The sequence below is a fragment of the Onychostoma macrolepis genome, chromosome 15 (genome assembly GCF_012432095.1).
Source record: "Onychostoma macrolepis isolate SWU-2019 chromosome 15, ASM1243209v1, whole genome shotgun sequence".
Classification (NCBI taxonomy): domain Eukaryota; kingdom Metazoa; phylum Chordata; class Actinopteri; order Cypriniformes; family Cyprinidae; genus Onychostoma; species Onychostoma macrolepis.
The window spans coordinates 148,366-162,421 of NC_081169.1; the positions used below are offsets into that span (position 1 = coordinate 148,366).

Sequence of the window (14,056 nt, forward strand, 5' to 3'; positions counted from 1 at the left end):
TCCTCATTTTTAAGTCGCTTTTAATAACAGTCTGAATGATGCAATGAATAAATGTAATTGTAAGTAAAGCATATCCACATTTTCAACTTCATTCACACTTTGAATTTTAAATCACAGAAACAGAAGCAAAATGTTGCAAACATTTGGAGAACATATGAAGTCAAAGAGCGCTGGGTGTCATACACCATGAAGTACTATAATACCAGGATGCATGGTCAGTCTCATGTTGTCGTACTTCTCAGGAAACATCTATGACCAATGCATGGATCAGCAGTTCCCATGATTGACATTTTTGGAGTTACTTTAATGATTTTAGCAGATGACAGAAAAGTGAACAAATCAAGAGCTATTAGCAGGACAGGTAACTGAAAATATGTGGAACATATTAGCTAAGCTAGTCCTAAAATTTGCATTTGTTCTGCATAATGACTAAAGATACAGCCATGCTCTTCAGCATCTTAGATATTGTGTTTCTATTTTTATTCTTCAGTGTTGAGGTACAGGTATGAGAGCTTAAACACAAGTACAATACAGCTGAGGCTGCTCAAACAGAGACCAAGATTAACTCATTTTTCTTGTTCAAGTCACAAGAAATGTAAGAGTTAGCACCTTTTCAATAGCCCACTGTTATGTGAAATATCACTTCAAAGTCCCACAAAGGTATAGGTTCAATATCAACATCTAGATTACTCGTTTGAAACAGGATCAACAAACATATGAATTATTATTGCAGCTGGCCAATCAGCCTTTCTCAAGCCAAAATGAGTGCTGCATTTTAACTCTGGCCCATAAGAACATTAGTAGCCCTTACACAAAGTATAGTCATATATTTCCTAATATATGAATGATCAATATTTTAAATGACATAACGGTATATTAGAAATTATACTGAATAAGATACTGAATACTGATTTCTAGTATTTGTACAGGCTTTACATTTTTATGTCACTGTTCTAATTAGCAATTCATTTAATTTGATCTTTGAGGCAAATTTCTTATGTGACAGCATTAATTAAAGTTTCTTAGAGATCCAGTTATCTGCATCTCTGCGCTCCATCAAGCCCCTCCCACAATATCTGTCATCACTCAAATTAATGCACGACTCAGATTCACTGTACAGCATGTGTGTAAGACTCCAATACAATTATAAACTAATTATTTCATCACTAATAAATCTTTCAATGAGTATAACTGGCTGTGTCTATAGTATTATAGACTACACAACATCATTATATTATATTATTATATTGTTATATTATTTTCAAATTAATTTTTAAATTATTATTATTTTAAATTATTGTCCCTGGACCACTAGGTTACTCTTGTAATAAAGTAGCGGTGGCTAGGACAGCTTTTAAGTATCAATTCTGCTTAAAAAGATTAAATAAACCTGCTCCCGAGTAGGTTTAAGCTTATGGACCCGTTGCTATGACAACTCCAGGATGAGCTTTGAAGAACCAAATGATCCAAGATCAAGCAAAATTGTCAACAATGAAATCCAGCTCACTGAGTTAGCGACGTACGAAGAACGGGCCCCAGGACACGAACACACAGCTAATGAGGAGATTCAGCCCCGTGTTCGCACAAAGCCCTGAAAGTGATAAGATATGGTACTGCATGTGTAAACTATATTGAACATATATTTACTCATGCAGTATATACACACATATATTTAAATATATATTTCTTATCATTTATGATATATGTTTCATATTTTAAAATATAGCGATAGTTTACTACCATAAGCACACCTGCTCATATTTAGTGAACAGCCATTGTTTTTTTTTTTAAATAAAATAACATATAATTTAACAGTGTTTGGTGTTAAATTATATGAGCATCTATGTGCAATTTATATTCAATAAAGGATCAAATGCTATGAATATTAGATTTATCTTTGTCTTCATTTCTAAATATATTTGTATGTATCAATAGCCATATATTGTCAATGCATATATTGCTCTATATTGAAAAATATAAGCACTAGTTTCCAATATATGGAAATGTATTATGCAATATATCGCATTATATTTTGCAGTATATTCCCATATATTTTTGTTCCGTAAGTGATAGTAATAACAAAGTTTTACCAAAAATTAACAAGGGTTAAAGATCAAGGCTTTTCTGAACAGATTGTTGCAACTAGGCCCTGAACTAAATATTCAGGATATATCACAAATAAAAAAATTATATAAACTATTTGTGGTGAATAATTATATATTTAGAATTTTTAAGTATATAATCAAATGCATAGCTAAATTAAGCTTTGTGACTATATATGTATTCAGGATGTGCAATTATACATTCAGGATCTATAACTAAATTGGTCGGATTTCTATTATTCTGCTATTATGAATACATTTCTGGGCCTTTTAAAATATGTGATGGTGCACATAGAGAACAGAGAACTGTGTCATTCATAATAAGCAGCTCTTATTGACTATCATAGACAGTATTACACTCTCCTTAGGCAGGAATGACATTTGAGAAAATTATGCATGGATTTGAAGGGCCTAAGCAAATGCCACCGATGAATATACTGTATTTTGTGTAGTAATAGTTTCTTTTTGACATCCATAATATAAGAAGCTGGAACTCAAGTCCAAAACTGAGCTGCTGCAGGTGTGGAGGCAACCGAACCTTCAAGTGCTCCAGAGAGGACCTTCCACAGTCAAAACATTGTTTAACAAAAATGTATTTGTTAAAATATATTTCAAAAATATATTTATCTACATATATTTTCTACCAATATATTTTGGCTCATTTTTTTTTAAATATATTTTTGAAAATATAAATACAGATATACTAATATATATAAATAATATATACTAATATATACTAAATATATGTTGCAAACAGGAAAGCTCAATGAAATATATTTTTGAAATAAAAAAATATATTTAGTTTCAAATGTTCAATGTTCAAATGCATTTTCTTGCACTGAAATATACAGAGGTCAAAAGATCATGATCATGAGGTCTTTTGACCTCTATATTTCAGTGCAAGAAAATGCATAATTTTCAATGGATCAATAGAATAGAACATTTGAAACTAAATATATTTTTTTATTTCAAAAATATATTTCATTGAGCTTTCCTGTTTGCAACATATATTTAGTATATATTTAAAATATATGTTGGCCACAAAAAAAAAAAAAAAAAAAGAAGCCATATGGGTGCCTCCATTTCTTTCTGTGTTGTTGCCAAGACGGCAACACGTCATGTTAAAACAGTACAAAAACCATAATCTGTGGGACACACTCAGCCCCAAATTATGCTAATAATAATGATAATAATGAGTGTTAATGGACTGTGCTTTGACTTTTATCAGACATGGGAGAGTCATACACTCCATACCTCTGGAAGTGTGGATATTTGGACAGGACAAATTGTGTAGTTATTTACCTATAGTTGCAAAATAAGGTGGATAATATTTTAAAACATATGAGTAGATAGACTTTTATTTTGACGAGTGGCGCGCAGGAAAAGCGTCACGCGCTGGCATCGCTTCCTGTGGTGAAGGGATTTCCGTCAACAACAGATCAATTTGATCAAAACATCAATGACGAGCGGAAACGGGTTTTTGGCGATGTTTTAAGCTCGGTGGGAAGTGTGTAATATATCCAGCCAAAGCTTTCAGTATTCACATCTGTTCAAACAAGACTGACACGTGAGGCAGAACGGTATTATTATTATTAACTCTTTGAAGATCCTGTTTATGAACTTATGTGTTTAACGTGTACAATTACACTTGATATTTCTGTTAGTTAGCGCTATTTATTTCACTGCGAGTACACGACAGTTTTCTGGAGATGTGTTCTATTCTTTTCTTGCTATAGAGATGGTATTAAAGCAATAATATACCGTGGAACTGAATAATGACTTCTTTATAATGTACCATCCCACATGAAAAATACTATAGTAATTTATAGTAAATACTATAGTGTTTTTGAACCATACTATAGTAAAGTACTTGAATTAATTTGTTGTGGTAATTCTGTAGTTGCTGTGGTAATATAACAATTAAAGTAATATAAACAAATTACTTTACCAATACTGTACTAAGTTTTCTACTACTATAGGGTATATTATACTACAATACACTACAGTTTACTGTAGTAAAAATTAAAGTATACTACAGTATTTATTAGTTTATCAATTCACTATAGATAATACTACAGTATGCTGTAGCATTCATTAACAAAGTGTTTAAAATACTATAATATATACAGTATAATACACTTTACTATAGTATGGTTATAGTATTTACTGTAAATTACTATAGTATTTTTTCATGTGGGACTCGCAGCAGCAAGAGTCTGTTTTAAAACATAAAAATAATAAAAATTGTAAGTGTCACTGAATTGTATAAATGTGACCCAGGACCACAAAACCAGTCATAAGGTTCAATTTTTCGAAATTGAGATTTATATATCATCTGAAAGCTTAATAACTAATCTTTCCATTGATGTATGGTTTGTTGGACAATATTTGTCTGAGATACAACTATTTGCAAATCTGGAATCTGAGGGTGCAAAAAAATCTAAATATTGAGAAAATTGCCTTTAAAGTTGTCCAAATGAAGTTCTTAGCAATGCATATTACTAATCAAAAATTAAGTTTTGATATATTTACGGTAGGAAATTTACAAAATATCTTCATGGAACATGATCTTAATATCCTAACGATTTTTGGCATAAAGAAAAATGTATAATTTTGACCCATACAATGTATTGTTGGCTATTGCTACAAATATACCTGTGCTGACTGCTTCTGTGCTCTGGATCATGTAACAGCAGTCACTGACAGATGTGTTTGTAGAGAAATCATTTATTTGTCATGCAGCTTGCCGTGATGAATGGGCTAGGATTTTTCTGTTTTGGGGTTTGTTTCAGTTCAGGATGAACTCTCAGGGGGTGCGCCGGGGCATCAGCGTCCAGCAGTCTGACCTGATGTGTAAGAGAGGATGCGGTTTCTACGGTAACGCCGTCTGGCAGGGCCTCTGCTCCAAATGCTGGCGAGAGGAGAACCAGTGCACCAGAGCCAAGCAGATAGAGGACGACAGAGCGCTGGCCGAGAGGTGAGAGACTGGCTGATGAACGATGCTTAATCCTCTGCATTATTCTGCTCTCCTGTGGTCAGCTACTGTGGTGCTGTGTGTCTGTCAGGCTACAGAGAGAAGAGGAAGCGGCGTATGCCTGCAGCCGTGAGGAGGCGCCTTCACGACCAGAGACCTCCAAAACACACAGCGTGCCCATGGTGAAGAGGCTTTTCACCTCCGCTCCCAAAACACCTGCAAGGAGAGGTACGACAGTCACACACAGGGTTCATTTGGACAGAGAATAAAACCTTAAAAATTCATAAAAATTTCTGTTGTGAATTGTCAGTGTAATATATATATATATATATATATATATATATATATATATATATATATGTGTGTGTGTGACCTTGGACCACAAAACCAGTCATAAGGGTACAGTTTTTTGAAATTAAGATTTATACATCATCTGAAAGCTGAATAAATAAGCTTTCCTTTGATGTATGGTTGAAAATCTGGAATCTGAGGGTGCAAAAAAGTTAAAATATTGAGAAAATCACCTTTAAAGTTGTCCAAATGAAGTTCTTAGCAATGCATATTACTAATCAAAAATGAAGTTTTGATATATTTACGGTAGAAATTTACAAAATATCTTCATGGAGCATGATCTTTACTTAATATCCTAATGATTTTTGGCATAAAAGAAAAATTGATAATTCTGACTCATACAATGTATTTTGGCTATTGCTACAAATATACCTGAGCTGCTTATGACTGCTTTTGTTGGTCCAGGGTGTGTGTATATATATATATATATATATATATATATATTGTAGGGGAATTACAGTTATAACCCAAGGACCAGGTATGATGAACAAAGACCAGAAGTCAGAGATGCGATAAATTTAAAGAAAAATTTACTGAAGAACGTAGTTTGCAGTCTCGGGCAGAAGTCAGTTTCAACACTCGTGATGGAGTTCGTAGGCCGCTCTGTGTACATGTTCTAGACACCGATAGTGACAGAGGTCACTAATTATGTCAATACATAGGTAAGCAAGATTCTGGTTGGTTGAAACATAGATAAACTAAGATAAACTAATCTCCACACATGGATGTAAAACTTGAAGCGTATCTTCTAGTGATTATTTTGGTGACAAGTGATCAGAGGTCAAACGCAAGAAGTCTCTCCAGAGACGTATATCTGTTACTCAGGGTGAAGGCAAATGATGGTTTCCTCCGAGATCTCTCTCTCTCTCTGCATCTAGCTGCAAAGACAGACATTCACACACATACACAGAGAACACTTATCTGTACTTCAAGGTTGCCGGGCTCTGCCCTGAATCTTATCAAATATGGTTCACTACACACACACAATGAGATCAGCTTCTTAGAGAGTAAAAAGGCAGAATAAAGCCATATTCAACTTATTTTCTAACATGCATAAATGTAACTGATAAATAATTATTCAAGAAATATTATAATTAACATTATTATGAGGGCCATTGTAGATCTGCGATCCACTCCTTCAATATATATATATATATATATATATATATATATATATATACATTTAGTAATTTAGCATATGCTTTTATCCAAAGACAATAGAAGCAATCATAACCAACAAAAGAGCAATAATATGTAAGAGCTGTGATAAGTCTCAGTTAGCCTAATGCACTACGCAAGAGTTTTTTTATATAATAGATAAAAAGAAAACGAGTAGATAGAACATTACATTTTTTGATCAAGTTTGATCAAGAGGTGCAATAAAAATGATTCCCTTTTTCTAGTGGTTTAAAGGAGAGATAATCAAACATTATTTTTTTTTTTTTTTTGGAAATAACAAAATATGAGTCCTGGGTGTGAATAGAGTTCGTTTTGAAAGAAATGGAAGAAGTATGCTGTGAAATGCAACATCAGCCAGTTGTAGTCTTTTCTGGGTATAATGCAGTAACATTTTCTAAACTTAGCCGCAGAAAAAAAGAGAATTTCAGAAATTCCAGAACTTGAAGTCATGTGACATGGAGTTTGCACACATGACCGCCTCGCTCTTGTTCTCACGCAGATGCAGGAGCTCTAAAGACTGCCGGGAGCCAGAGCACCTCGCTCAGCGCAGAACGTGACCATGTGACACAGCACTTCATCGACTTCCTCAAGACCTTCCAGAGGCCTGGATATGACATTTTTAAACAGTGCCATGCCTTCGCTGAAAATATTGCACACAAAAAGGTGAGAAACAAGTATGCTGATGTTTTCCAGCGTCCATGCTTTGGAAGCAATAAAAGCAGAATTTTGTATAAGATCACAATTTGCACTACAATATTTTTATTAAGAATCGATAAATCGGTTTGCGCTGCAGGTGGCTGTAGGTGGTGAAGATTTCTCAGACTCTGTGCAGGATTTCTATCAAAACATGTCTGAATACCTACAGACCAACTTAAAAGGTACAACATGCAAAGCCACATCGTTTGTTGTTTTTATGTAAATAATAAATCAGAGAGACATTTTCATTTATTTCATAAGATTTATTGAATTAACTATATAAGGGGTTGGCAACCTTTTGTCATGAAGTGCCATTTTTGATTTTTTTTGTCACAAAGTATCATTTTCAATTTTCCTAGTTATTAAATGTGCCATCAATCACAAACTTGTTTATTTGATTAGTAACATTATAGAAATGCAAAACAGTGCTCGTGCATCACCCTCATTGTGATATGCATTGAGCCCTGCTCTATACAGTCACATTTATTTGTCTCATAACAACAGATCATTTGCCACGTTTCTGACGGTTATGTGTAAATGTGTGTCAGGGTCTCCAGATGTGATGGAGACGGTGATGGATGAGGTGGAGCGGTATGTGATGGGCCGTCTGTATAAGCAGCTCTTCTGTCCTGACAACACAGATGATGAGAAGAAAGACCTGGCCACCCAGAAGAGAATCAGGTGTGCTGAAAGCGTTTGTCAAGTCAAGTGAGTTGAAATGTGAAGAATAAAAGCAGCATAACACTTTGTGTGTGTGTGTGTGTGTATTTTCAGGGCTTTGCACTGGGTGTCCATTGCGATGCTGTGTGCTCCAGTAGACGAGCAGATCCCTAAAGTGTCAGACAGTGTGGAGAGAGCCATAACAGGTACAGACACACGTGTGCGTCATTATACACTCACAGCTGAGACGAGCAGATGTATTGTGAACTTAGGATAAAACTTGCTTCATTAAACAGACAATATTGGTGCTATTATATATTATATATATATATATATATATATGAAGAGTTTATTTGCAAAACAGATAACTCCGTTTTTTTTTTTTTTCAAAAACGTTTTATTATTTTATCATGTTTTTATTGTTTTATTGTGTTAGTTAGTTGTTTTTCAAAATAACCCAACTGCAGTTTGATTGAGAATAATTGGAATTCACAATGAAAAACATTGTGAAGAGTTATGTTTTGCAAATTAACTCTTCATATATATATATATATATATATATATATATATATATATATATATATATAATTTTATTTTATATATATATATATATATATATATATATATATATATATATTCTCATTTGCAATGCAATTTCACTTACATAATTCATCGTTTCTGAGTAAAACTAAACACTTAATGTCATTTAAGAGGCAGAGAATTGCATTACGCTTTGATAAAAGTTTATAAAATCATGCATTTTGTTGTTAAAAGATAATGCACTGATGAACCATGCATCATGTAAATGTTGTATTTTTATTTATTTTTTAATAGACCTGATTGACTTGGACTCCAAAAGGGTTCCCAAGGAGAAGTTGGCGTGTGTCACCAGGTGTAGTAAACACATCATGACGGCCGTCCAGGGCAGTAAGAAAGCTGCCGCCTCAGCAGATGATTTTCTGCCCACTCTCGTCTACATCGTGCTGAAGGCCAATCCGCCTCGATTACACTCCAACATCCAGTACATCACCCGCTACTGCAACCCCAGCCGCCTCATGAGCGGAGAGGACGGCTATTACTTCACTAACCTGGTACGGATTCACTTTCACCTCGTTCACAAAGTACAATACTTTCAGTTTTGGTAATGTCTATATTATTTACAGGAGCCTGGATTAAAGCCACAGCACTCCATGTTAGTCATACCTATGTCAGTCATTACTAGTATACTAGTACTCTGAGTGATGTGATGAAACTTCAGTTTGTGTCGTCCTGCAGCATTTGTGCTCCAGACATAAATGATTCCTCAGATAATATGTGTTTTTGAGGTGAAGTGTGCTGGTATTTTAGTAAGTGATCAGGCGCAGACTGCTAGACTAAAAAACAGGTAAACAAAAACCCACAGGTGAACATTTACAGAGGGACCCGAGCCACATTTGCAGACCTGAAGAGCAAAGAGATGTGAGAAAGGACTCTTTTCATGCCAGACAGGACAAAACCACTCTAGTGTGTTAAGTACTGTATGGTCTTTAGAAACAAAATCAACTATATCTATTACAATGGGGTGCATACGAGACTTTTCATACACTTAAGTTGTGTAGTTCTTCACAGTGTGCACCAGATTATTTTGTGACTTCTTGCTTGATTTATTCCAGGACGCCAGCTAAGGAATTGTTGAATAAATAAAAACTATGTTAAATGGAGGGAGTTTGTCAGCTGATGAGGATTTGTGAGAACTTTTAGAGCCTCTATTACCAACACAAGGAAGACACAAATGTGATATGTATTTTTTATAAACAAAACGATAGATGAATTACTAAATGAATTTTCCGGAAATTTTTATCTCAAGAAAATAGTTGCTTATAGACGTCAGTGTCATGACAAATGTCCTTAGATCAGGAATGTTTTAAAATAAGTGTTTTATTCATAAATTCATACTTTCACCCAGCAGAAATACAGTGAACGCAGGGCTACATCAAATCTGTAGGATTTAGCCTCTTTTCTCATGTTGACTTATGACTTAGAATTGATTTAATGAAAGTTCAAAAACGGAAAATTGTTAACGTTCACGTTGGCGTTCTTTATTTTATAAAAGCATGGTGTTGGGCGTGACCTTCCTTCTTTTTTGTTCTTGGATGATCACATGCCTGAGGTATCTTGAAGTGCAGGAACTTTTATGGCAGTCCCAGCCTGATCCCTCGCAATGAGAAGTCCTCTTCTTTCTCTCTTAGAGGTGTCTGGCAGTTGCTATGGAACAAAGTGTCTGCTAAATGAAGAAATGTAATGTAGGATCTTGACTGTTTCCTGTTGCAGTGCTGCGCCGTGGCGTTCATCGAGAAGCTTGATGCACAGTCTCTGAACCTGAGTCATGAAGACTTTGAGCTCTACATGTCCGGTGCGTCGTCTCCGCCGGGTCCCAAGGACGCTTCATCCGGCCACAGCTCACAGAACGGCTTCAGAGGGCAGAACCACGCGGCAGAACCACAGCTGGAGGAGACGCGGCCTCTGGAAACAGACCTCATCGAATGGAGCGACGGCCAGGAGCTCTCAGTGCTGGGCATGTTGGAAGGGCCTCCTGTAAGGACACACACCTCCACCACCTTCACTATTGACTCGGACAACATAGGCGGCGACAGCCTGCCTCCTCCATTACAGCCGCAGAAGTTCGCTGGATAGCTCCCATCTTAACTGGGCACAGACTGACAACATCTGATTCTCCCCGCAGTCCTTCTGTCTGCAGGTTAGTGATGGTCTCTGTACCTGTAATGGGACTGAATACACTCACACTTCGGTTCTTTATAGGGTGACCAGCAGTTATAGGTTTATATTTTACTCCAAAATGAAAACAAATAATATGAAGAGAATTCGAAGTCTAGTTTTAGGACCATTAAGATTTTTCGCGGTACTGTGAAAAAAGCAAACAAACAATACTTGATATTATAAAGTATTTATATGTCATGGTGGTATTGGCTGTGCTGCATTTCATTTGTGTAAATTAGTGCTGTCAAATGATTAATCACGACTATTTGCATCCAAAAATAAAAGTTTTATTTTACATAATATATGTGTGTGTACTGTGTATATTAATTATGTATATATAAATACACATGCATGTATATATTTATATTATATAAAAATATATGTAATATATAAACATAAAATTTTTCTGAAATATATACATGCATGTGTTTGTATTTATATCTACATCATAAATATACAGAGTACACAAACATATATTATGTAAACAAAAACTTTTATTTTGGATTAATCATTTGACAGCACTAGTGTAAATATAAATGTTAAAAATTGTATTGCATTACTGAGAATCCAGTGAGAATCACTACTGAGAATGAGAAATGTTTTATGCTGTTCTGAAAATAATGTTACAATGCCAAAAAAAAAAGAAAAAGAAAAAATTGTCATTAGTCTAAAGAAATAAGCATAATTTATTAAATCTATTGGTTTTGGGGTGAAATATGGCCTGGGAATGTTTTCATGAGATTCACTGTGATGTAATAATAGAGATTCTCTTCTTGACCTCCTTTCAAAATGTTCCGTTCATTTGGACAAGAAGAGTGTGAGTTTAGACAGATGGTGGGTATTAATTATAAATTGTTTAAATTTATTGTTTCTTGCACTGATTTTATTGCTTTATGCAACTCACTGTAATATGAGAATACATAATTTATTAGTACATATAATTTATTTCAGTTTTTCCTCAAGTTTGGAATTTAAGTTCCTTAAGTTTTCTGGCCATTATTATTGGCGTTAGTAGTTCTTTGAATTGAGAATTACAACTAAGGACAGCACTGGTGTGGGTTAGATTTCTATTGCTGCCCTATTAATAGTATAGTTGAGTCACTCAGAATCCGGTGTGGAGTGACCTTGACTGTGGTCATTGTTATGCTAGGATTTGTTAAGGCATGCTGTGATGAACAGTAGTTATGTTACAGACGAGCTTCAGTCCCAGGTGTGGTTTAATGCACATCAGTGCATTAGTAAACAAGAATTCACTCAGTATGACAAATTCATCTTTAACATAGTACTATTTAAAAACTTATCACATATTTATTTTCTGCATATTTATATTGAAGAAATGCTGTTACAGTATGAAAGAAAAACTGATTTGATGATTTAGTGAGTTAATTATTTTAAATATACTTTCTGACTTTTTGTCCTATGAAAAATATTACTTATGCATGCAAAGTTACAATTTTGCTGTGGTATCCCATTATGAACAGTTTGTAACCTCACTTAGTTATCTAAATGATCTGGGTATGAAGCCAGAAATATGCTATTTAAACAATTATAAATAAAATAATCTACTGAAGGAATAGAAAACACTGGTGTTTAATTTGTTTCCTCCAAATATTAAAATGAGTTTTGGTAAAAAAGGCACAAAAAATAAATTGAAATGAAACAAAGCAAATTTAGAAATTTAAAAAAACACAGAAAGAGCACCATTTCTCCCAAACCTCATTTGAATCTAAAAAAAAATAAAAATGTAAGCACAATTGTCAGTTTTTTAATGGAGTAGGCCTACCTATAATAATTGAACTTCAAATGAGCATCACATGATGTGTGGTTTTGATATCGGACAGATTGAAGAAGTGCGTACGAATGTGCTTCTCCAGATTATTTAATGCTTCACGTAAGTATCAGAGTTTAACCCCTTGTTTCAGTGCAGTGGTTGATGAGTGTTTGCACTACAAATGGTCATTTCATTTTCAACCACCTCCTAATATAGTTGAAAGTGGACGAGCTCAAAACATTTTGGATCTCGTATGTAGTACTGTCTACCAGTGATCGGATTGACCAAAATGTGGGATAAAGCAACATACAGGAGAGACTGGATGAAGACATTAGCCGCTTTCACACATTAAACTTGGTAAGTTACTGTAAAATTGCCAGGTTGACTCTTTCTGGTAAATGTACTGCGTTTGCTGTTCACACAAGCAGCGGCTTTCCGTCCATCCGTCAAACTGTTAAAATACTATTAATCCATCAGCACCAAAATACCAAAAATATATGAAAAATAAAAGTCCATTTTCTTTACTGATTTAAAGAGACATGTCTCCTTTAAGACTTAAATGTAAACAGTCACTGCTATGATTGGGTAACATTTTTGCATATGAAATCAGTGTTACAAGTAGGAGTTTTTTTTTTTTACTTTTACTGCTTATTTACTACTACAGCTGCTAAGATTAACTAACCATGAAAAGATGTATATTTAGATCTACTCCCATTGCGTAAAACGTTGCAGCTCTGAGCTTTGTAGCCGATCACAGTCATGTCTTTTGAGCACGTAAAAGCAATCATTTTGTCATTTCATCTCGACTTCTGCACTCTCACAAATGCTTTCATCGCAAACACAATGCAAACGAGAGATTCACTGTCTGTAAACTCGCACTATAAAGTGGAAACGTTATTTGCTTGCTTTGTGTTTTACTTTCATTTTGCAATTTAGAAAAGATGGTTTTCATCCAAATAACAATAATCTTTCCATTGATGTATGGTTTGTTAGGAGATACAACTATTTGAAAATCTGGAATCTGAGGGTGCAAAAAAATCTAAATATTGAGAAACTTGCCTTTAAAGTTGTTCAAATGAAGTCCTTAACAATGCATATTACTAATATATTACTAATAAAAAAAAGTTTTGATATATTTACGGTAGGAAATTTACAAAATATATTCATGGAACATGATCTTTACTTAATATCCTAATGATTTTTGCCATACAAGGAAAAACTATAATTTTGTTGGCTATTGCTACAAATATACCTGTGTTACTTATGACTGCTTTTGTTGTCCAGGGTCACACATGTAATTTGTAAAACATGTAATTTGGACACTCAAGGTTTCAGCCATTTTATCTTTACAGACAAACATAATGTAAGGTATAGACTATGAAGTTCTTTGCTTTGAAAAGATATAAAAAATCAAGACTGTGTGATCAATTAGCTTGAGAACAGAGTGCAATATTTTGTTTTGACAAATAATAGGATTTTTATTTCCAGAACACAAATTAATAGACATATGAGAACTGTTTTCATGAAGGCAGAACATTTTAAGATTAAAACATTCCTAATTTGTGC

General features: G+C 34.3%; 1 protein-coding gene across 2 annotated transcripts; it reads left to right on the plus strand.

The window, feature by feature from the left end:
* The first annotated feature begins 3,500 nt into the window (after positions 1 to 3,500).
* On the plus strand, positions 3,501 to 12,442 carry rabgef1l (RAB guanine nucleotide exchange factor (GEF) 1, like). Of its 2 annotated transcripts, none has more exons than XM_058745521.1 (9): positions 3,501 to 3,669; positions 4,895 to 5,079; positions 5,168 to 5,304; positions 7,106 to 7,269; positions 7,400 to 7,484; positions 7,851 to 7,983; positions 8,077 to 8,168; positions 8,797 to 9,053; positions 10,273 to 12,442. In XM_058745521.1, the coding sequence occupies exons 2-9, from the start codon at positions 4,901 to 4,903 to the stop codon at positions 10,633 to 10,635; spliced, it is 1,410 nt and encodes a 469-aa protein (XP_058601504.1). In that variant the 5' UTR covers positions 3,501 to 3,669; positions 4,895 to 4,900; the 3' UTR covers positions 10,636 to 12,442. The 2 variants fall into 2 exon arrangements, with proteins under 2 accessions (XP_058601504.1, XP_058601503.1); XM_058745520.1 differs by having other exon boundaries at positions 3,501 to 3,682; positions 10,273 to 12,441.
* The last annotated feature ends 1,614 nt before the right edge of the window (positions 12,443 to 14,056 follow it).

Excerpts from the sequence above, each read along its gene's own strand:
- rabgef1l (XM_058745521.1), top strand. The coding sequence starts at position 4,901 with ATGAACTCTCAGGGGGTGCGCCGGGGCATCAGCGTCCAGCAGTCTGAC. Across the intron at positions 7,270-7,399 it reads AAAATATTGCACACAAAAAG|GTGGCTGTAGGTGGTGAAGA; the intron begins GTGAGAAACAAG and ends TTTGCGCTGCAG. Across the intron at positions 8,169-8,796 it reads TGTGGAGAGAGCCATAACAG|ACCTGATTGACTTGGACTCC; the intron begins GTACAGACACAC and ends ATTTTTTAATAG.